Source organism: Microplitis demolitor, chromosome 1 (assembly GCF_026212275.2).
Source record: "Microplitis demolitor isolate Queensland-Clemson2020A chromosome 1, iyMicDemo2.1a, whole genome shotgun sequence".
NCBI classification, from domain to species: Eukaryota; Metazoa; Arthropoda; class Insecta; order Hymenoptera; family Braconidae; genus Microplitis; species Microplitis demolitor.
Genome location: NC_068545.1, coordinates 2,628,451 through 2,652,633, shown reverse-complemented (window position 1 = coordinate 2,652,633; position 24,183 = coordinate 2,628,451). Strand labels below are relative to the sequence as shown.

Here is a 24,183-nt window from a genome sequence, read left to right as displayed (position 1 = left end):
AATCAGAGCTTAAATAGTTTTCGTTTTGTCAATTGACTGAAATGCTGAAAGGAAATAATTATTTATATGATGTACATAAAAATTAATTTTTATTCAAGTCAAATTAACTTTATTTATTTAGAAAAATGTGAAAGGTTATTTATATACTTGCTGGTCGAGTTATTAATGCTTTTATTTAAATCCGAGTCATTAATTAATTGTAACAAATAAAAATTTTATACTGCAATCCATATTTTCTTCTCTTTTAATACAATACAAATTTATCATTTTATTTTATTACTTAATTAATATTTATTATTTTTTTTTCTTGTTTATTATTAAAGGCCACTAATTCAATCCTCGAGGACAACAAAGTTATTATTTAAAACAAGATAGGAGTTATTACACCGGTTACACAAACTCAACTTACGTATGAAAAATTAGTTAACGCAGTACATCATTTATTTCCTACATTATTTATTCTCTTAATAACTTAGATAAGAATTTAAAAAAGAAGAAAAAAACAAAGAATACTTAAGGCGATTGTGTCTTTGATGTAAAATCTAAATAACTTTTCAATTCAGTCGTTATTTGGCTTTACTTTTTTATTATTTTTCAATGCGATTCAAAATGATACTGAGTTACCAGACGTCTAATAACTTTTTGATTTTTTTTTTTTAACCGATAAATTATAAAAAAAAATATTTTGAAAAATTGCACTTATAGTTTTTTCAATTTTCTACCTGTGCATTTTTTAATTTTTTTTTGTAATTGATATCTTGAAAAATAAAATTCAAAAAATTGTCGACTAACTTCGGGATCATGATTCGAAATGATCCTGAAATTAACAGACAGCTACTATTTTCTTTACTTTATTTTTAACAAATTAAAAAACTAAAAATATGCACATGTAGAAAATTAAAAAAACTACAACCGCATTTTTTCAAAATAATTTTTTTTTTATAATTTATCGTTTTAAAAATAACCAAAAAATTATCAGACGGCTAATTTCAGTATCAAAATTCAAAAGCAGTACGCGGGGACCTGATCCGCGGAACTGTTAAATAAAAATTAGAAATTATAATTATAATTAAAATTACAATACAAAAAATCGCCGACAGATCCCCAGTAAAAAAAAAATTAATTACTATGACTATTTTATTTAATAGAAATTATTTTTTTATTCATCTCCAACTATCTATTAACAAGCTTAAGATCCAATCATTTTTCATGCACGCACACACACTCATAACATATCATTTTAATTTAAATTTCAATTATTATTATTTAAAATTTTTTTCTGTACTAATTATGATCCGTTAACTCTCGTAAAAGCTGTAACACTTAATTTTTTACATCTTGATATTTAAAGATCCCGCGTAACATATTGATATTTCTCTTTTTTTAATATTAATAATAATAATAGATTAATCAATAATTAATAATTATCTCTCACTATGTTTAATAAATACAAGAACTCTTAAGCATTTTTTTAATGATTAATTATCGTAGGCCTACTCAGATTAATTTGATATCAGTGTTTCTTTTATATCCAAAAAATACATAAATATTTTTATTTTAATTATCATTATTATTATTATTATTATTATTATTTATAGATGTAAGACCGCGTAAAGACGTCAACTGGTGACTAAAAAAAATAAAATATCAGTTTAAATAATTTAAATAAAAGGATTTTAATTAACAATCAACGCTCTGATATGAGTTAATTTGAAATTTTTGAGTTATCACGACTTTTATTTTGTGAAAGAAAAATAATTAATCAGTTTTGATCAATAGACTTGATCAAAGTGATCAACTTTTAATTAAACGTGACCTTGCTGAGATAGATTTTAATCAGTCAAGTCCAAGTGCGTGGATGTTAAGTAAACTTTAGATAACGAGACCTCGTGACGGCATAAATCCGCGATTACAGAAATAATAGCGTTGATATATATAATTTTTTTATTTTATTTTAATTTTTATTTATTTTATTAATATCATTATTATTTAAATTTAAATTTTAAATCTTATTTCGATGAGTTAGTTGTATCGCGTGTTATGGACACGTGTCATTTCCTGGCTGATGCGCTCCTCTTGGACGAGCTGACTACGGAACTGACTGACTTGGTCCAGCGCAGCGTTGATTGTATCACGTTGCTGCAGCAAAAGTTCTTCCCACTTTTTAGCGTACGCTGAAACACACAATATTTAAAGAGGGCGGGGGCTTTTTTTTTTTTTTTAACCAAGTAATGACAAGCGCAATATTATTTTCAGCTATCGTTTGGGTCACGCTTGTTACCCAACGGTACCAATTATAGAACTATGATTTTTTTCTGACAAAATTAAACATTCAGGACAAAAATATTTGCGAGCCATAATATCTAAATATAAAATAAACTTTTACAATGTCTTATATGTTTTCATATTAATTTGTTAATAATTTTATAGTATATTATACATCAAAGAAGGAAAGTAGGACATTTGAGTATGTAATTGCTGAAGGCGAGGGTAGAAAACCTGCGGATTGAGATCTCCTACTTCCCTTTGGGATGGGTATACTATTTTTCACTAGATCTGTACCTGAAAGTTTAAATTCCTGTCCTGTTAACAGGGAACAAAGTCGTTCTTTTCTTTTATGAAAAAATAAATGAGAAAAATTAGCACATGCGCAATTCTTCCCACAATCAGAGGCAAAAATTTGAACTTTCAGGTGCAGATCAGGTAAGCAATTACACACACGTGCGTTGGAATGTCCTACTTTCCTCCCTTGGTGTGAAATATACTTTTTTTTTTTTTTTTGCTAATCACTGTACTTTATATTTAAAAGTACAAAAAAAAAATTGCATGATTATTTTTATTAATTGTAAAATTTTCAAAATTAAGTTAGAAGGCTTCTTACTAAAGACATCAATTTTTGGAGTAAAATTTTTGGACTTTGGTGATTTAGTTTATGGATATTTTTGTCATGGATATTTATCAAGTTGATTTGTGAAAAAATATTTTTCTTATATATGTATGTATATATTTAAATTTATATTTATATATAAATAAGTTCTTATTTTAAAATTTGTTGAAAAAAAAATTTATTTGCAAACTTGATGCCAACGATTCACACTAAGCAGCACGTGACATTGAAGCGTTAAAATGCAATTAGTATTAATATTATAAAAAAAAATATAGATAAATATATAGTAAAATAATACATGTGTTATATATTTGAGAGAGCATTAGTGCAGTGGCCGGTTGTTACAAAAAATGAACGATCAACATTTATTTAACAATATAAAATCTTGTACATATATGGAAGCCTGAGGTAGTTTGTAATTTTATGAAAGCGTCGGTGATTTATTTATTTTTAAAATTTGTATAAATATGCACCAGGACCTCATTGATGTACGAAAAAGAAAAAAGTCGAGGCTTTTTTTTTTATTTATATATTTTATTTTTTTCTTCTTCACAATCAACTGGGATTTTTTAATTTTAAAATGATCCCTATGATTTTATAATTATTTAGTTTATTTTTGGTCTTAAAAAAAACATCTTAAATTTTAAATAAATTACCCATCAAATTTATGATAAAAAAAAAAAAAAAATTACATTTTATTCCTTTATCCAAATAATTATTAATTTTCATATATTATTTCTATGACAATATTTATGAAAGAAAAATTTGAATGAAAATTTTTTATCGCCAATATATAGAACTAAATGAGTATGCATGTAGCAGACATTAGACAAATTTAAAATTATTAATTAATGAAGTAAATAATTAATAAAATTAAATTTTAAAAAAATGCGCATTCAAAAAATTAAAAAATTAATAAGTGCATTTTTTTTTAATATTTTTTTTTAATTATTTATAATTTTAAACTTATCTTATGTCTGCTACATACTTATAGAACTAAATAATTACAACTGAATGAAATGATTTCCCCAAAATTAGTAATTTAAAAAAAAAAAAATCATGATTCTGCTAGTTCTTATTTTATCAAAGAAAAAAAAACTATTTTAAGTTTAATTTCCAAAAATTTACAAAAAAAAAAATTAAGTCAGTAAATAATTAATAATTATTAATTTCATATATAATTTATATGTAGACATTAAAAAAAAAAATATCAATATGAAAATGTTTTATGGCCAATATATAGAACTAAATAATTACAATTGAATGAAATGATTTTCCCAATATTAGTAATTTAAAAAAAAAAAAAAAAAGTATAATAATAACACGTGTGTACATTAAATGATAAAGCAATTAATTTATCTTTTATAAATTGGCTGATATAAGTAATATATCGTACCATCTGAAAATTGAATTCTGTCAACGAGACGTCTAGACAATGAGAACCTCCTCATCATGTTTGGTGACTCAAACTTTGTTCTTTTCCGTCTCAAATCTGCGAAGGTTTGCTGGCGTTACATTTTTTATCTCTCTCATATTTTATTTCAATATAAACATATAAGTCTTCTCAACAATTTTAATTACACTTAAAATAATAATAACAATAAACTCTATATGTGATAATATTTTGTCATGTATTGCTTTTATTAAATACTCATTTTGTGACGTTAAATTTTCAAACATAACATTTATCGATTTTAAAACAATAATTAACAGATTATCGACTACTTGAATTTCATTGAAAAATTATTAAATGCAAAAATACATGCGCGCATGCTTAGAGAAAAAAATCTTAAATTGTTAAGAATACAAACGCATATTTTTTAATTATAATTATAATCTAAACAATATATATATATATATATAAATATGTATGACTTTGAATTAAATTTCAGTCAAAAAAATATAATTAAGCACAACCTATCAAGACAATGTCAAATTATCCAAATAATTTCAGTACAAAAAATTATAATTTTAATAGAAACTACTAAATGCGTTGCTAATAAATGCACTTTTAATTTAAATGCTTAGTCTTTGAAATAAACAAAAAAAATAATATAAAGTAATGGGAGAATCGAAAAAAATATGAGATTCCACACAAAATTAATGGCAAAACTCATGAATCTGCGACATGAGTTATTTTTACTCACAACCTGATCGCTCGATTTATCACAATTTTTTTTATCATCACCATGCGGAGTGAGATAATTATCGTCAGTTAATTCGACGTTTGAATTAAAAGTGTAGAGACTTTTCCGTGCATTGGATGCTCGGTGTCTCTTTCGGGCTGACCCGATCACAAAATTACCAGGCGATCTGTAATCGTTGACGGTGTTAGGATTTTTTGAATCGTTGGTGTTAGTGTCGGTCTCGGAATTGCCCCGGACTTGATTGATGGGTCTGAAAGAATTGCTCCGAGTAACCCGAGTTTTCGAAGCTGTGAGACCGAAGACCTTGGCACGTATATCAGGATCGTTGCTGTAGAACAAATCAGCGTCGACGGGACTCGGGCTTCTGGTAATTGAACCAAGACCTGATTCCGATCTATCCTCGTTAGCTAATGAGTTGGAACTCATGTAAGTGGATCCCTTGCTGTTGTGATCAATGACTTTCCCAGTCCAGCTCCACTTGGTACTATTTTTTTTACCAGTCGTCAACCACTTGGGCTTGGAGCCGTCACTCCTGCTACAGTTTCTCTTGGTCTTTTGTAGCGTCGACTTAACAGTACAGTTTTTGTTCACAAATATTTTTTCAGTCGTAACACAGACTCGTGACTCGGATTTTGGTCTCAACTTGGGCGATTTAATCTTGTGATCTGCAGCGCAGGGATTTGAATTGTAACTGGAATCGGAATTCGAACTGCAAATGGAACCTGCGCGCTCGTATTTCCATGGAGAATTTTTAGTTACATCAGATCCGTCAATCCGGGTGTCGACACGATCGTCCTCCTCTGAGCTACTGTAGTCCATGAAACCCAAATTAACTGTTGATCCACTGGATGAATTGTCGTCATCATCTTCCCAGCCATCAGTTAACGTGAAGAGTGAGTTAGCCTTAGGGTTAGCGCGAGAATCTGTCATGAAACGCGAGGCACAGTGATAGTGATGTTGACATGTCGCTTGATTGTTGGCATCATTTTTTTTTTTTAATTTATTACTTTTATTTTAATTACATATTTAACTAGACCTGAAGGCTTCCGAGCTTAGGGATCTTACGACACCGAATTATTTTATTAATATTTTTGTCAAGCGATAGATAAGAATATTAAGACTATAATTTAGATAAATATGATAATTAACGTGTAAAAAAAATTATATGGGGCTTGCAATGTCCTACTGCTACGGGCAAAACGGTGCTCTAAAATGCCAAAATAAATAAACCGCGGAAATAAACAAAACTCACCTTCTTGGTCGTAATCAACTTCATGGGTCGCGCTGAATACTTCATGGGCATCATTCAAAAACTGGTTCGAGTTTTCAATAACGGCTTTGTGCGTATCCAGTACCTCTTCCTCCATCAGCTGAAGAGCGGAAACCGCTTCGTGGAAGGTGTAAAGATCTTGCGACAACTCCCCTTCCTGTCACCACATCAATAGATAGTCAATAACTCAGTGACTACTTGAATAATAATTCAAAAATATTTACGTACATTCAGTGATCGAAGCTGGGCCAAATCACTGTCAGAAAGTGCGCTGTCATTGGCTTGTTCCTCTATTTTAAACAACCGGTCGTCGTCTGTAGGCGAGACCTTTATTTCTGTTGGATCTGTTGCTGCCAATTCTTTGACTCGATCCGCGTATCTTAGGGTATTTAGAGAATGCTCGCACGAACTCATCCCTGGGCTTATCATAGCGATCTGTTGTAAAAATATTTTTAATTAATTAATTAAAGTAGTAAGGGAGAGTAAATGAAATAGTTGTCAACTTACCATACAAGTTTTAGATTTTTCACCAATAAAACTGTCCCTGAGTACTTGGGTTAATTTACTGGCTCTGAAAGGTAGATGAGTTCCTTTACGACCTAGTGCACGTATGCATTCTTTGAGAGCGAGTAGTGATTTATTTATTTCTGCGCCTTCCATTCCTATTAAATCAAAAAAAAAATTATGATAAGTAAAGTAAATTGTTGATAATTAAAAAATTAAATAACTTACGCGTTTGTCTGTTGGCTGACGAAGTATCGGCGCCTCTCTCATTACCCGCGAGATCAATGAGCGAAAATTTACCATGGACTTTATGAGTGCCAGGTGTCCGGGCGATTATCTGAAAGACTGCGTGTGATCTTGAGGAGTTTGAGTTAGCGCTGGTCTGGCCACTAGTCCTGGCGCTGTTGCCGTGCTGGATCAGCTTCAAAACTTCCTCGACACTTTCCACGACCTTCTCAGTGAGCCCGACGATTTGAACCTGCTGTTTTCCGTCCTCGAGCACGCGAAGCTTCTCCTTGTCAGCAAGCAAGTCGAACACTTTGCCGGAGTAAATTTCAAAAAAACTTGCGGATATCACGAGATTCAGCACCCGGTACTTGGGTGACTTCAGATACTTGAATACATCTTTAGCTACCATTGCATAGACACCTTTCTTGCAGTCCTGAGTCTTTCCATTAAAGTCACCGCCCATTGTGTGAGTTTTTCCACTTCCGGTCTGCCCGTACGCGAAACATGTCGCCATCCCACCCTCAAAGATCGTCTGGACGAGCGGCTTCGCTGTGTACTTGTAGACAATCTCGTTGTTGCAGGATTCATCGAAGGCGTAATCGAATCTGAAGTGCTGGTTCTCCAGGTACTTTGTCAAGTCGACCTTCAACTTCGGCTCGTGAACGACCATCTGGTCTTTACTGGGCACACTTATGACGTCAACTTCTTTCCTAGTTTGTTCTTTTTTGTTCAAAGGCCGCTTCCTGACGCAAACGGTTATCTGGTGATCCTCGACAGCGTCTGACTCACGCAGTGGCCTAAAGTCTATGCTATTTTGATACTCGCGGATCATGGCGAGGAATTCCCAGTTTGGGTTACCAGGATCCATGTTCATGAGAGCTTCCTTCTCTTCTTTAAGTTCAGCTTGCCTCTGTCTCCGTTCTTCCCGGTTCTTCTTGAGCCTCTCGACTTCCTTGACTACATTAGAACGTCTTCCTCTTCCGTTTTCTACTGTAGCCGGTGGCTGCTGCTGCTGTTGTGGCTGCGGCTGTGGCTGCTGCTGTGGAGCCTGGATTGATTTTGGTTTATTTAGTGATATAGAACTGACGTTAGCAAAGGCTGGTGCTGTGGGTGTTGGTGGTATATTTTCTACCTCGCGACGACTTGTGAGACCTGATACTGGATCTCCGTGACCGTTTGATAGCACTGGTGGCATTATATTTGTTGGTCGTCCTGTTTGGTGTCTCGGTTGCTTGTTTGCTGTCGCTGAAAATATAAATATTTATTAATAAATAAATTAAATATATGAGCAAGACATCAAGTACAAGAAATTTGAAAACCTTTATGTATTTTTTCACCAAGTGTTGGTGCCGAAATAGCTATCACGGCTGTTTTTTCATCAACTATCTGATTTCTACGTTTAAAAAAATGTGCCCACGGTATGAATTTCATTTTAAATATAATTTATAATTGTGAAAATTAATTAAAAGATAGACTTTATTTTTTATTTTGAAATTTTGAGTTCAAATAAAATGTATGACCAGCCCGCGTCGACCTACACGCTGCACTGTACTGTCTAACTGGGGTCCTTGCCCTTGTGCGTTAGCTATAGCCTAGACACCAACCTGGTACTCGTTATATTATACATATAGCGATGAATATCGATAGTCACACGACGTCCAACGCTACAGGGCTACTTCGCGGCGTAACATTGGTCGTAGACCCCAGGCAGTGATGGCGATAATTCACCCTTGTCATGACAAGCTAATTCCTACTACTAACACATATTGTTTTAAATTTAGTTATAAACAAGCAAAGTTTCTGTCAATACTTGCTATCAGTGTTTGAATCTTTAGCTCACTGTTTTGGAAAAATGCCATCTGCCAGCTGGCGTTAAAAATTGATTTTTAAAAGTTAGTTTTTTTATTTTTACCCCGAATTGGTGATTTTCGTTGATAATTAATTACAAAATTGTATGAAAAAAAATTGATGAAACCAATTTTTTTTATTTTTAAATTTTAAGTCATGATTTTTAAATTTGAATCAAAATTCGCGCTAGTAGTGTATGGTTTTATTTTGAGGTTTTTATATTATTGATGATGATAATAATCATTTATTTATGGGGTAGTATTGACAATTATAATAATAATTAGTGGGGCAAGTAAAAATTTTCTTTAGGCGAGTAAAAATTTTTTTTTTCTGTATATATATTTTATATTACATATAAATTTTTGAACTAATGTTATTTTTAAAAATTTAAAATTTAGTGAAAAATAAAAAAAAATTTACCTTTGACGGGAATCGATGGCCTCATGGAATGCTGCAAAATAAAAAAAACTAATTTAGATATTTAAAAATATAATATACAGTACAAGATACATAACTGTGCAATAAAGCTAAGGATCAAATAAATACAAAGTCGTGTAAGAATTAAAAATAAATAAATGATAAATATTACTGTAACATTAATATATGAAGCAGTTTAAAAATATAATACAGCAGGTGGATAAAAAAAAATAAAAAATGTGCTGCTAATGTTGAGTAGTTATTATGCTGCAAATAATTGGCGGATCTTCCGGATTCCTCACGAGGTTTTTTATTTTTCCCAAGGTAGCATACATGTCTCTCTAATCTTGTTGTGAAGAGTATCATCTACTCGATGTGCATAATATTACATACCATGAGATAATGCCACATGAATTACATTACAGTAAATTAAATTAAATTTTAAATGTTACGGTAATTGTTTTTGGACAAATGATTTGGCTACTACTCCTTGTTAATCCCGATTTCAGTATCTAAATATTAGTGCCATGAGTGAGGAACGTCTTAAATAATTTTCCATGTGAATTATAAATACTAGGATAATAAAGGAGACAAAAGTGAGTGTAGTGACAATGAGGGAAATGAGGTTGCTAGGGAAGTGAGTGCGCGTTACCAAATAACGATTTACTCGTACAGATAAAGTTGCCGAAGTCAGGCCATTTCTTGCTGTCTGTACGCCGTGACGTCCGAAGGATCCATCTTCTTGGTCCAGATCGTCAGCTCCGTCATCATCCTCGTCAGATGAATCCTGATCACGTCCATTACCATTATCACGTACATTTATTTAAATAACATAAAAGGAAGTGATAAAAAAAAAATACATATATATGTAAATATATATATATATATATTTTTTTAGGAATTTAAAAAGAAAAACAACGAAATTTACCAAAAATGAATGGAGGATAGGGAGGGAAATAATGTCCAGTGTTGATGTGTTGATATATTTATGTTTCGGTTCCATATTCCAGAAGATTGTCGTTGAGATCCATCGTGAGAGAGCAGCGTCCATAGAGGAAAAATACGTTACCATATTAGTTTGCTTTGGGTTGACCATTTGTCAGTTTAAAAGGATCCTTGGGATTCGATTTAGATGGTTAGTCAGGGTCGTGTCGTGTCTGATGATCGCCGGCGATCTTTTTGGTCTTAAGGAGACGACTGACCAACATGGACTTGATATCTATTATATTGACTCTAAGGTCAATCCAATAGAGACTTGAGACTCGATTATCGCGGTCACGGTTATTTAAATTCCCGATAATTTAACGAGATAAGTAATTTAAAACAAGCGATTGAATTTGTGATTTGAGATATGGGTCTAGTCTACTGATTGCTGATACGAAGTTAAGCGAACGGGTCTTTAATAATTAAATAACTTTACCTGGAAGACAATCATGTACTGAAACATTTTAAGACAAATAGGTGCACTAGTATAACTATCCGACCGGCACATTATGAGCTCGAGCTATCGGAACAGGTTATAGAGACGTGGACGGTAGTCCCAGCAACGCGTAAACAAATTTCGATCACTCCAGTCGATAAATATTATTAGCTCGTGCTTCTGCGCTGGTATTGAAACGTTTTTTTATCATAAATATTGTAGAAAAAAAGGGGGAGCTTTAATTACATCTGAGGTTGCGGTGGTTAAGTTTTTGGTTCGCGCGCGACAGTTAATTTTCGAATCGTTATTAATCTTCATGACGTCTTGATGATGTTTGCTGTAAGTTGTGTTTATGTTTTTAAAAAAAGTATAGTTATTTACCCTTGATCTATTTACAGATGAGTTTATCTGTGGCGGAGGCATAGATTGTGGAGTTAGCTCGGGATTTAACGCGATGATGGCGTCCATCTCCACCTATAACATAAAATAGTTATTTTAAAAAATTACTACGCATAAAAAATAATTTATTTTTTATAAAGTCCGAGATTTTATTTTTTATTTTTAAATTTTATTTTACTAGTCAGTTGTATTAAATTATCTTTGTCATTAAATTATCTTTGATTTTAATTAGTGTAATTTATTCCAACAATTAAATTTTTATTAATTAGAAGAAAATTTTTTTTAAAACCTCAACTTTCTCAGATAAAGTAGAAATTTCTTCTGGTCAAGAAAAATTCTCTTAACTCAAGAAAACTTTTATCTTTTAAATATTTTTTTGACTGAAGATAACGATTTTTTTTTTTTGGAGTATTTGAGAAAGTTGTGAAATCGATGAAACTTTGTATAAAAATTAATAATTAACATTAAATACTAATAAGAAATTTTATCCACACGGAAAAAAGTGTCAGAAATTATAACTGAACCGGGGGTCAATGCACGAGATTTTAAAATTCAAAAAGAAAATTTTAAAATTCGCGCCATAAATTTTGAATGCGTTAGAATTTTTTAAATTCAAATATTAATTTTTCCTGCAGACAATAAATTCAAATATTTATCATAATTATTTACATTTAAATTATAAATTAAAATTACTCTATATAATGATAGTATTTACTGATCAATTTATCATATTAATTGTTTCTCAATTTATATAATTCATTTTTTTCCATGCAAGAAACTGATTAGTTAATTTAAATTATTCAGAGCATTAACCTTGCGACGAGGAATAAAACTTTGCGGCATTTTTAAAATTTAAATTTGAATGCAGGACTGATGATAAATTAATAAATAAATGCACCGGGATATTTTTTTGTCTTTTTATCACAAGTTACTACAATGCGCATTTTATAGGAACGTCTTGTTAAATGATAAAACTAAATGGAAAATAGTTAAGTTTTAAACCTCCGACAAACAGCCTGGCGGCTTGTCGGAAATAGACTAGCGTTCTCAATAGTTTTTCGCAGGTTGCTCCTCGGTATTGCATAATCTATAGTGAAAATAGCTCAGTAACCATGACCTACGCCCGTAAATCTTTAAGATGAAAAAGTAAGAGAGCTCATGCCGGTTAACAATTCACCGAATAAATTTATATTTTATCAGTAGTCAATGAGATTAGTGGTTAATAATTAATGATCTTACTTCTTTTCCCTTTGTTTCGCCTCGCTCGAACCATTCTACTGTGACACTCTGTTGTTCCCAGTTGACACCAGACACTATTGCCGAGTGGATGCGACCTGGAAAAAAAAAAGTAACAAATTATTATAAATAATAAAAAAATATATGGACATTTGTATACATTCAGGTACAGATACCGCTAATAATTCAGCGTATTAACGGATTCCAGTGAATAACGCGAGCATGTAGCCAGTTATTTGTCGACAGACGGTTAAATAAATTACGGGGACAGTGAATGACAGACAAGAGGTAATAGAACGTCAACAAAATAATCAGCTATTATGTTTGCCGCTTTCGTGTACGAAATTACAATATAATTTTAGTGAGACGAGAGTATCACTTTAAATTAAATGTCTACCAACCAAAGAACACTCGTTTCATTTTTTGTCGCATATAAATGTACGTCTTCTTTATGATACTGAAATCAGCCGGCGTCTAATAATTTTTGGATTTTTGAAAAATGGTAAATTATAAAAAAAAAATTTTTTCGAAAAATTGCACCTGTAGTTTTTTAAATTTCCTACAAGTGCATATTTTTATTTTTATTTATTTTTATTTTTTTTTTTAAATTGAACCGTTGAAAAATAAATTTAAAAATTTTTACTGTCTGCTGATGTTTTATTTTTTATAAAAAATGAAGTGAAAATAAAGATGATAATTAATATATATTTAAATACCATTTTGTTTGATATGTGGACTAGAACCCGAGTGAATATTTCGCTGCTTGGACGGTATGGGAATGGAGGAACTTATTTTTCTGTTATTTTTAACCCGGGTTTTATGCTTTCTGCGTTTATGATCATCATTTATTGGCACAATAAAACTGCAAGAATTCGAATTAAATCGGAAGTCATTTTCGCTGCTAGACTTTATGACTCCAGACTCCTCGAATATTTTATCTTTGAGCGAGTTATCTTTCTCACGATCTTCGACAAACATCTGATTGCTACTGAGGCTGAACTGCTGCATAGACTTCGAATGATCTTTTTTTAGAGTATCTACCGGAGTAGTGTCCGATAATGAGTCATAAAACTCCGGCTCGTGTTCTCCAGCAGCAGCGTTGATTGAATAAAAATCAGGATCGTTATTAAAAACAGCTGGTTTATTTTTTTTTTCAACTTGTCGATCCGCTCCATTTGTTTGTCGCACTTCCTTTTGATGACAACCCTCAAGGTCAGTTATTACACGATCGTCAGCTTCTTCATCATCACCGTCTTCGTTGACGCGTGACGCGTTATTATTTTTTATGACTTCATCGGCATTATCATTATCATTTATTACATACTTGTCAACATTATCCTTCTTATTTTTTTTATCTTTCCCATCCTTCTTCTTCTTTTTCTTCTGCTTCTTATTCTTTGGCTCCTTGGAGCCGCAGACGCACTTGCTGAGCCAATCCATCAGGCCCTGATAATTTTCCCAGGACTCTAAAGTTGTAGGCGAAGTTCAAACCACTCGACAGCCAGTGGGTGAATCATCGATTATCTTGATCATCTTGTTTGCCAAATATTACACGTGCCAGTTTGCTAACAGTCATTTCTACTCGCAATAATTTTACGTCTTGTTTTCGGTCTTGATCTCAGTACCGTTAAAAACTTCTTTTTTTTTTTACATAAACGTTAATCTGTTTTAGTATGAATGTAATTACTCCAGGACAAGAGTAAACTGATTCGTGATCACACGATCGAATGCATATTGACATCGATCTATGAGGTCAGCCGTTGGAAATAATGTAACGTGAGACGATCAGGTTTTAATACTTGTCAGAGTATGTTAAGACACCGATCACTTTAGTCTACTTCGACTGGTAAACGAGAACTTGTTCTCAATTATCAATTAAGTTTAAAAAAAAAAAAAAATTTTTTTTATTAAATTACACAATAATTGAAACTTTCGATGATTACTCCTACTGAGTCTTTAAACGACTGAACAATCGTTTCAAACTTAATATAGTCCTTTCTTTTTTTGTTTTGCCCGGCGCACATGTTGGGGGAATTTCCAGACAAACGAAAAGAAACAGAATAAATGACAAATAAAAAAAAGTCTAATCTGCACGTGCGACAGAGGTTTTTTTTCGAATTCGCGCGCACTATTCCCGGGCTTCACTCGCGAGACCGCAACGCCACATGGGTCAAGGTCAGCCAGCGAAGTCGCTCGTGAAAAATGTCGGAAAATTTTCCTTGTATGCAATGTTTTTTTTATTGATGTTGACAATAGAAGTGATGATGACACGATGAGTTTTGATGTCCGACTGGCAGGACTGTCGAAGCTCCGATTCATAAACCCATTTGTTGTAACATCAAGAGAAGTGTAATTTAATATATGATAATAATAAAGTGGTTGGTGCGGGTGTGTACACGATAATATCCGAGTGTGGTCGACGGGTTCGATCAACCGTCAAGTGTAATCTCCATCACTGCGACACACTTTAATCTCACATAAACGTTACAGTCGTTGTAATAAAATTATTTTTTATAAACTCATATCAATAAAATGTCTTGTTGTTTAAGAATTTATTTTTTTTTAAATTTACTGCCCGACTTAAAAGGATCCAAGGTATCCAGGATGTAGGTTACGTAAACATTTTCGTTGCCTACTGCCCGTTGAATCGATACTTGTCATTTGACACAACTGATACTTTAATATAAATAAAAATTTACAATTATTGAAACTATTTATTTTAAAATTATTTTATGGAGACGACTAAGCGAATGTTTTATGCCTGGACACAAGTAAAAGACTGAGAAAAGTTTAACCTACGCTACATAATTTACAGACTCATTCTTAGCTCATTCAAGTTAGATAACTCTCGTTAATGGCAAGAAATTATCAACACTCTGCTAAAGTACTCCAACCGTGACAGACAAAAACGTGAACTAATAAATTTTTGTTTATTTTGTTCCTACAGTAAATAAATTACTTATTTATTTGCTGGGTTTTAAGGATTTGCTCAGTTCTGATGGATTATTTCAGACCGAAATTAGTTCCGGTTGTATCAATTCAGTCGCAGGGGTCACAATCTATTGAACAGTAAATTTAAGCGACCGCATCCTGTCTCATCGCATCGTCATATCACAATAATATACAAATGTATATAAATTTCTGTAGTAGTTTTTAAATGTAATAAGCAGTTGCAGTAATGAGTTGCCCTTGAATTACTTTTACAGCGCAATGATAATTTTCCTTATGAAGATAACGAGTACGATTTTTCCAGACACATTTATTTGCTAGTACGGCCTGACCCTGCGCAATTAAAACTAATTGATATATTGATAAAATAATTGACGTTAAAATTAATTCGCTAAGGTTGCGTTTGAAAAATTTTTTTTTTTTAGTTCTCTTAATTAATCTTTGACCGGTGGGCAATTAAATGTCTCGCCTATTGTTATTTTTATTGTTATTGTTATTATTTTTACTAGTTTGTGTGCATGTGTCGGTTTTATTGAAGCTAGTTCTCGAATCCTACAACCAGGGCGCCAGTTATCGAGTGCACTTTTTACCGACGTCGCTGTTACATCAATTTTATTTAATGAATCTGGTTAATAAAAATTATTTAAATTTATTACTAAAACTCTTCCGCGTTTATTTTTAACTCTACTGACTGCCATAAATTTTTATTATTTTTTTTTTAGCCTTCTTGGTAAAAATGAATTTTTTATTGCGGTTTGTTATATAAAAATTATTACATATCCATGTGAAATTAATATATTGTAATAATATAAATATGAAGATAAATTAATTATATAAATTAAAATTTTATCGAAATATATTTGTCGACAAAAAAGGTCAAACTAAAATACAACTTTCGCTTTTTTTTTTTTTTTAGAAATTTATAACAACGTAGGCTGATATTTATACGACTTTCTTAGTCCGTAAGATTTATAAATACCCGAGTCGAATTGAGATTTAAGCTTTAATTCGTAATTGCTGAAATTAGCAATGAAATTTTTAGTTAACGATTTATCTCGATTTAGTAATTCGATTTAATTTATAACAATTTATTGTTTGATATTTAAATTTTATTGATCCGGAATAACTGATCTTGGTAAATAAGTATGAATTTACATACAAATTTGGTACATGCAAGTACTATTTTTTTTCCAAGGCCACATTTATTCCTAATTTCGGGTCATGGATTCAAATATTTGGTAAAAATTAATTTCTACAGAAAAACTGTTTGAAAACTGATGAATTTTCAAGTTCTGTTGCTGTTAGATGGGAAATGGAGATGAAAAAATCTTCAAAAATTAATTACAGGTGAAGAATTTAGCATTGAAATTCTATGGATTTATTTCTGCAAACTTTTCCATCTTCATATGGAAAAATTTCGATATCCAGAGTGAAGTTTTTCAAGTAATTCGTTTTCCCGCCAAAACTATAAAGTTTGGGGATAAAATAAAATGAAATGTGAAATGTCATGTCTAGGTTTAGAATTAATAGTAATGTATGTCTATAGATTTGGTGAAGGAATCGATACTAAACGTCGAGGTAAAAATACAGTAGTCGATAATAAAAGTTTAGGTAATAATATCGGAGTTTTTATTAAAAACTCAATACGAAATGCGATAACTTCATGACTACTCGTATATTTTCTCAAATGAGTCTGTAGTAAATTACATGTAGATGATTTTACTGTAGGTTTCTATTTGCTTAATGAGCCATCACACTCGAAGTACGAAGTTGACGTCATATCAGAAAATAAACCCAATAGTAGCTGATTTGTTTTATAAGCAAGGCAACTGAAATTGCCGTGAAAAAATATTCATTTTATTTTTATTACAAGTTAGACACAAAAAAATGAGTAACGACAGACGCGGAAGTTGAAATGCATCATTTCCCGGACTCTATCTCTCATTGCACGCGAGTGAATCCCGAGTTTTACGTGCGGGTTTCACTCAACATTCAACGAGAAAATAATAAAAGGCTTGTATCGGTGCTTTGTACATTATGCGGAGGATTTAAATACAAGTACAACTACAACTACAGCTATGGATACACTAGGAAGACACGGTCCGTCCTCATCGTGGGCGACATCCGATTAAAAAGTTCACCCAGCGAGTAACTGGACCATGCCTTTCTCGAGCATCTATGCCTCAAAGACAATGAGCCTCGGAGGAAATAAAACTTCTCAACGCTATAATCTCGATTCATTTTTTGTTATTTCATCAACTATCATTTTAAGATGGGTCTGAACTGTTTTCTCTATCACACAAGTCGACGAACGGGACTGTCCTTGTTGAACTTGAGCAGTAAATGGAAACTGTCCAGGTTTTTTCTAAACAGATAAACATTTTTTAAAAATGAAAGCGTACACTGTAAAAAATTTGCAAATTATATCCAGAGTGGATGATTGCGCATTTTAATTCATCTCATTGCAGTGAAATTCACTCCTACTGAGTTGGAGTTTATTTCATTATTAAAACTCTGAATTGGAGTGAATGCTGATTTAAATAAAATTCAGATCACTCTGAATTCACTCTCTATTTGTTACGGTATAAATTGCTATCACTCAAAAAAAAACGGATTTCAAAATTTGGTTACAATCACTATGTGGAAAGTAATCCGAAATCATTAATGGATTCGATAGCTTTTACTTCTGACATAAGTGTAAAATTATGAATGTGAATGTAACAGACATCAGACAAATTTAAAACTATAAATGAATAGAGTAAATAATTTAAAAAATAATATTTATAAAAAATGCACTTATTAATTTCGAAATTTTTAAAATGCCCATTTTTTTAAAATTCTATTTTATTAATTATTTACTCTATTTATTTATAATTTTAAATTTGTCTTTCTGCTACATTCACACTCATTTAAAATTACTATTTCATAAATGAAAGATAAAAACATTTAGGCAAAGATATAAACACTCAGTAATTTTGAATTTATGACAGAATATTTTACATGGAATAGCAATTTTTTGCTTTTGTCAAAAGTAAAAGCTATCGGAGCTCATTAGTAATTTTTGGTTACTTTTCACGCCAATTTTTTCCGTGTAAATTAAAGAGTAATGTAACGAGCCTTGTTCTTAATTTTCCGTTCAGATATTTTCTTTAAAAGAAAAGTTTTGAAAAAAATGACTATAGACCCTCCTTAAATTCAAACCTGATGATTAATGTCGCCTACTTCTACTCAACTTCTAACCAGCGAAATAGATAATCAAGTATTCTTGATAAAGTTTACTGTAAGCTTGATGTCCATGAAAAAAAGAGATAAGTCATAGCATCAACGTCCTTATAAGGTTTGGGCGCCCACACAACCACTTGTGATTTGCTTTTGGACAAGGACTACACGTCATCTTATTTTTTATTTTTATTTTAAAGAGTTTCTCATTGATCTTAATACACTCTGAGCGATTTTACACCTCGATAATTCGCTAATGTATCAATAAACCGTTGGATATTCAAGACAACTTATCTGTAAAACAACAAAAAATACCGGCAAATATTATTGTGACCTTATTGTTTTAAATATTCATCATATTATTGTTTATTTATCGTCGGACGATTATCGAAAAGTGCACGGATGACAACCCAGGTCCCTAAGAAATATTTGCATCTCGGTGTCTATTATTAGGGCCAGCAAAACTATCTGTCTTGAGAGATCTAGATACTGAAACTATTTAAGTAGCCCGTACTGCACACAAATAGATTCAACATCGAGGGAATGCCCTGTCGCGGGATAAAAATGTACGAGAAATAAAACAGAGCAACACTTGTGTTTATATCAATAATTCAAGTCACGCATACGACAAATGGTTTTAAACACTCAGCTGTTACCGTTTTATGTATTTTATTTTTTTTTTTTTTACATTTTACTAGACACTTTGTGTCACGATAAATACGGATCGATTTCGATGCTCGTTTTACTGTACGCCAAGTTTACGTCCACAAGGTCATGGCAAAACGGGAGAACATCTACATTATAATCACATTAGATCGGATTATATTAATGACGATGTTACGCAGTTGGTTTTAATTATTTTTTTATTTGGACTTTATGATTGTGCGAATTAGCAATCAAGTGAATTTACATTCCCGTTTAAAGTCATCAGAAACACCCACGGTTCTGTATAAATTTTTTTATAAATTCAATTCCGCAATTCAATATCACAACAAAAAGGCAATTCAATAGTTTGTTAATTCAATTTAAAGCTTTTGATCATCAGTACTTATGTACATTGACGTAACAATCGGTCTATTCAATACTTTTATTTTTAATTTCAACATATAGATATGTGTATATATATTTGAAGAATATTGTATATATGTAAGGCTGTCAGTTTGCAGAATCATTTTTATGATTTAGTCAAAATCTTTAGTTTTTTTCAAAAAAAAAATTACTGATTCTGAAGATAGTAGACAATTAACAATTTTTGAGTTTTTTTTCTAATCAATCAAATTAAAAAAAAAAAAAAACTAAAAAAATGCACATGTAGAAAATTAAAAAAACTATAAGTGCAATTTTTTCAAATATTTTTTTTTTTTTTATAATTTATAGTTTTTATATAAATCCAAAAATTATAAGACGTTGGCTAGCTTCAGTGTCATAAAAAATTAATTGGAAATTTGAAATTTTCATAACGGGAATTTTTTTTTTGGAAATACAGAAATAATATTTATTGTGTTAAAAAAATTTCGTACAGCAAAAGAGGACAATTTGGCCAAAAAAATTTTCTAAATCAAAAATCTGATAGTAGTTTTTAATTATGAGCTGAAACTCAAAATTTTTTTCTTTAAAATTTTTAAAAACTTAAACAAAAATTTTTTATAATATTGTGGTCAACAAAAAGTTTAATTTAAAATTTTAAATTTGAAATTTCGCGCTCCTAAAAATAATAGTAAATTGAGTAAAATATTTCATCTGTATTTTAAATAGCGGGAATTAAAGTTTGTGCAAACTTTCAAAATTATAATTTGGAGCTAGGTTTGGAAATATTTTTTATGTATTGCAAATATTTCTACAACCAATTTGCCTAATACATATATTCATATAACAAGTAAAACTTAAATATAGAAATGATTATAAAATTTAACGTCCCACGTTAAAAATATCAAGTTTGACCCTACAGTCACGTTCGCGATAGTAATAGTTGTGGTCTGACAACTTTCCCTTTCTTCATTACGTCTAAAGTTCCTAGACAAATTTTATAAATTTCAATCTGTATTCTTCTTAAATAATTTATTTAAATATCAAAGCTTGTTCTCTAAACATATCCAAGATATTTAATCATTTTAACGACACGACATTGACTGATGCCAAAAAATATCATATAGGGAAGTAAAGGAGAGTATCCTAAAGAAGCCTCACCTATGATTGTATCGTTTCTGCTACACGTGCGATACTAGATACAGAGTACGAGTACAAAGGACAGAGAAAATACTCGATAATGAGAGAGATGGACACTTACACAAGTATAGATTTACATGGTGGTACCATAGGTGTGAGAGAGTACCAGCCGAGGGGCCGTTAGGAAACCCGCTCCTTTCTTGGCGAATGTTCTGACTCACTCGTCGACCAGCCAGTAAATAAAGCCACGATTATCTTACAAGCCGAGGACTATCTCAACTTTCACGTTTTTTTTATTATTTTTAAAATAAAACATTGATTCGAAAAATTGTAATTTTAATTGATACTGAATTTAGCCAATAATTTTTGGATTTTTTTTTAAACAATAAATTATAAAAAAAAAAAATATTCAAGAAAATTGCACCTGTAGTTTTTTAAATTTTCTATATGTGCATTTTTTTTTTTTTTTTTTTTTTTTTTGTAATTAATTAGTTAAAAAATTGTTAATTGTCTGCGAACAGGGTCATAATTTAATCTTCCAAGGGTTGGATTGACCGCGAGAATTAAATGAGCAAATGAATTTATTTTTGCTTGCATACTCGCGGTAAAAATTATTCCCGATACCTTGGGGCAGTAATTGCCTTGATAGTTAATATTTAAGTCAATGTTACCCGGATCCACAGCTGACAATTATTATTTTTCTTTCTTTTCATTCTTTTTCGATACTTTATGTTAATGGTAAGCACATAAATATATCGACTAGACGTTAGACACGAGGAGTTATTGCAGTTCGCGTAATATTGATCGTCTCGTTTTTACTAACTGACCCGTTTCACTTGCATCCTTCTGTAGGTCACCTGCAATTACTCACTTATTTTATTAAAACTTTGACTCGGAAACTATTTATAAAAATAACATTAATGAATTTTATAAATAATCTTTCGATTGAGCAGAACTTTGATTACCAGCATTGTCATTTAATAAAATTATTGACTTAACTTAGGACTATCGTAGTCGGTTGCGTAAGTCCATCATTGTATTTAATACCAGACAATGCCTGTTTATTTATTAAGCGGTAATTATTTATAAATTATTTACGATATTTTTATTTGTAAATTTCTATGCATTTAAAATGATAAGAGGGAATCAGAGATTAGGTATTTCCTGTCCGATTCCTGAAAAAAATGAAAAACTAAAAAAATGCACATATAGAAAATTTAAAAAACTACATGTGCAATTTTTTAAAATATTTTTTTTTTTATAATTTATCATTTTAAAAAAATCAAAAAATTATTAGACGTCAGATAACTTGAGTATCATATTTTTTATGAGTGAATGTAGCAGACAGAAATTTAAAATAATAAATAATAAAAAAAATAATATTTTTAAAAAATGCACTTGTTAATTATTTAATTTTAAAAATGTGCATTTTCTTTTAATTTTATTTTTTAATGATTTACTCTATTGATTAATAATTTTAAATTTGTCTGATGTCTGCTACATTTATACTTATTTAAATTCATACTTATTTAAATGTGAAATTAAATACCAATAGCGGCATAGTTTAAATTTTTAAGGCAACCCACAGATTGAGGTAACTGGTGAGAATGTAATTAAATGTGTAATTGTTATTTCATGAACTCTAGTAGCAGTAACAGCAGCAGCTGATTCTAATTGAATAAGTAACGGCATTTTACATTAGAACTATCAGCGTTCTAGATTATAACTAGTATACATTCATTTATATATATATATATATATATATATATATATATATATATATATATATATATATATATAGTTAAATAGTGAACCGAAAAATTTATTTATCATTAACTTAAATATTTTTTTTTTCAAATCCGACTCCTTAGAAAATTAAATAAAATTTTTTTTCTACTCGTAATTAGACTGCAAAGTAATTATATGAAGATTTGTAATAAATAAGATAGTGAAAGGATCTCTGAATGATCTAGATTAAATAGAGTTACACAATTTAATTATTTAAATAAATATTCGCGGTCGTATATTTTTTTTTTATGACAGTAATTTAAAATTAAATGTACGAGAGATAAAACCATAAAAGTCTGGAGTTCGAGTGTTAAAATAAAATGACCATGATTGCGAGTATAAAAAAATATGTAGAGGGAGATGATCACCCGAATATGGAAACGGTAAATCGTTATGAAAAACCGGTTGATGTTTTAGTGTCTGATAAGCCAATACCCAAATAGACAACAACTTGTCAGTAAATTCGCGGTCTTTTATACCAAACCAATGATGATTCTGTTCTGACAATTAGAAATTTTCGTTTTTTTTTTTTTTTTTTTTTTTTCAAATTCAATTAAAACAAAAAAAAATACACATGTAGAAAATTCAAAAAACTACACGTGCAATTTTTCAATTTGTCATTTAAAAAAAAATAAACGTCGGCTGTCAGTATCAGTGAGTGGCAATTGTGCTAAAATTTTCCAATGAAATTATCCAGCGCACGCACGGTAACGTGAGACTCCACTACAGTCTAGTTACACAGGTGTAATTATTACCGTCTGTATTAAATATGAAACTTTAAAAACAAGGTTAGACAAAAATATGACAACAAATTAGTGATGACTCCCAGTGGATTATAAATAAAAAATAGTTGGCGGGATAAACTTACCATCAGTCCGCTTGATGTTTATGCTGGTGCCAGTGGCGATGTTGCACGCGTTGTGGTCCATGGTCATTTATTAATCAATTGGTTGCCGTGGACACGGACGACATAAAAGCCACTGGTTATTGTCCTGAAGACAATTACAATTACAATTGCCGTTATTACTATTTTTATTGGCGCAGTTTTACGGGTTTTATGTCCGAGTCCGAGTCAACTCTGGTGCTAGATGCTGAGCACACGAGTTTTTAGTTTAGGAAACCGGCGATTTGGTGAAATATCTAGAGCTGACAGCTATTGAGGCATTAAAAATATCATGTGAGCTGATGTGATTGTATATATTGTGCATGCATGTATATAATGACATCAACCGAGCTCCGAGCAGCTTTTGTGTACGGGAAAAAGGACTCTAGGCACGCCCGCACTAATGCCAATAAACTCGATAATAAAATAATTCGGTTTACTCACTTTTACACACGTACGTTTTATTGTTGCTACCTGGTGTCAGACACCGCGAAATTAAACCCTGTGGTGGATATCACATTTAATTATTTAATTGTTACTTAAGTTAACTTATTTTTAACGAGATTAATGTGTGTTGTGGGCTGTGTGTGTACCGTATATCCAGTATCCAAACGTTTTGTGTGCCGGGATAATACTCTACCAGTGTCCGTTATTGACAACGGAAAGACTACGAGCGCTGGCTCGCGGTTGCGAACTACTCCTCTGCCATCTTTACCTTCTTCTTGGTACTGTCAAATAGTCGTTACGGATTTGAATTTCGCAATAGTTTGCCGCGACACTGCGCGCGCATGGCGAGATATGTAAGAACTAGTTTTTAAACTT

At 31.2% G+C, this 24,183-nt stretch overlaps 1 protein-coding gene across 5 annotated transcripts; it reads right to left on the bottom strand.

The window, feature by feature from the left end:
* Positions 1-154: 154 nt before the first annotated feature.
* On the bottom strand, positions 155-24,041 carry LOC103568292 (kinesin-like protein Klp10A). Of its 5 annotated transcripts, none has more exons than XM_008545132.2 (10): positions 23,347-24,040; positions 12,360-12,454; positions 11,103-11,195; positions 9,305-9,335; positions 7,037-8,281; positions 6,812-6,966; positions 6,533-6,739; positions 6,287-6,461; positions 4,284-4,379; positions 155-2,174 (listed from the first exon to the last, which is right to left on the bottom strand). In XM_008545132.2, the coding sequence occupies exons 1-10, from the start codon at positions 23,411-23,413 to the stop codon at positions 2,023-2,025; spliced, it is 2,316 nt and encodes a 771-aa protein (XP_008543354.1). In that variant the 5' UTR covers positions 23,414-24,040; the 3' UTR covers positions 155-2,022. The 5 variants fall into 5 exon arrangements, with proteins under 5 accessions (XP_008543354.1, XP_008543363.1, XP_053597594.1 ...); XM_053741619.1 differs by lacking the exons at positions 155-2,174; positions 4,284-4,379 and adding an exon at positions 4,869-5,957 and having other exon boundaries at positions 7,037-8,084; positions 8,169-8,281; positions 23,347-24,041; XM_008545123.2 differs by lacking the exons at positions 155-2,174; positions 4,284-4,379 and adding an exon at positions 4,869-5,957 and having other exon boundaries at positions 23,347-23,631; positions 23,806-24,041.
* Positions 24,042-24,183: the final 142 nt, after the last annotated feature.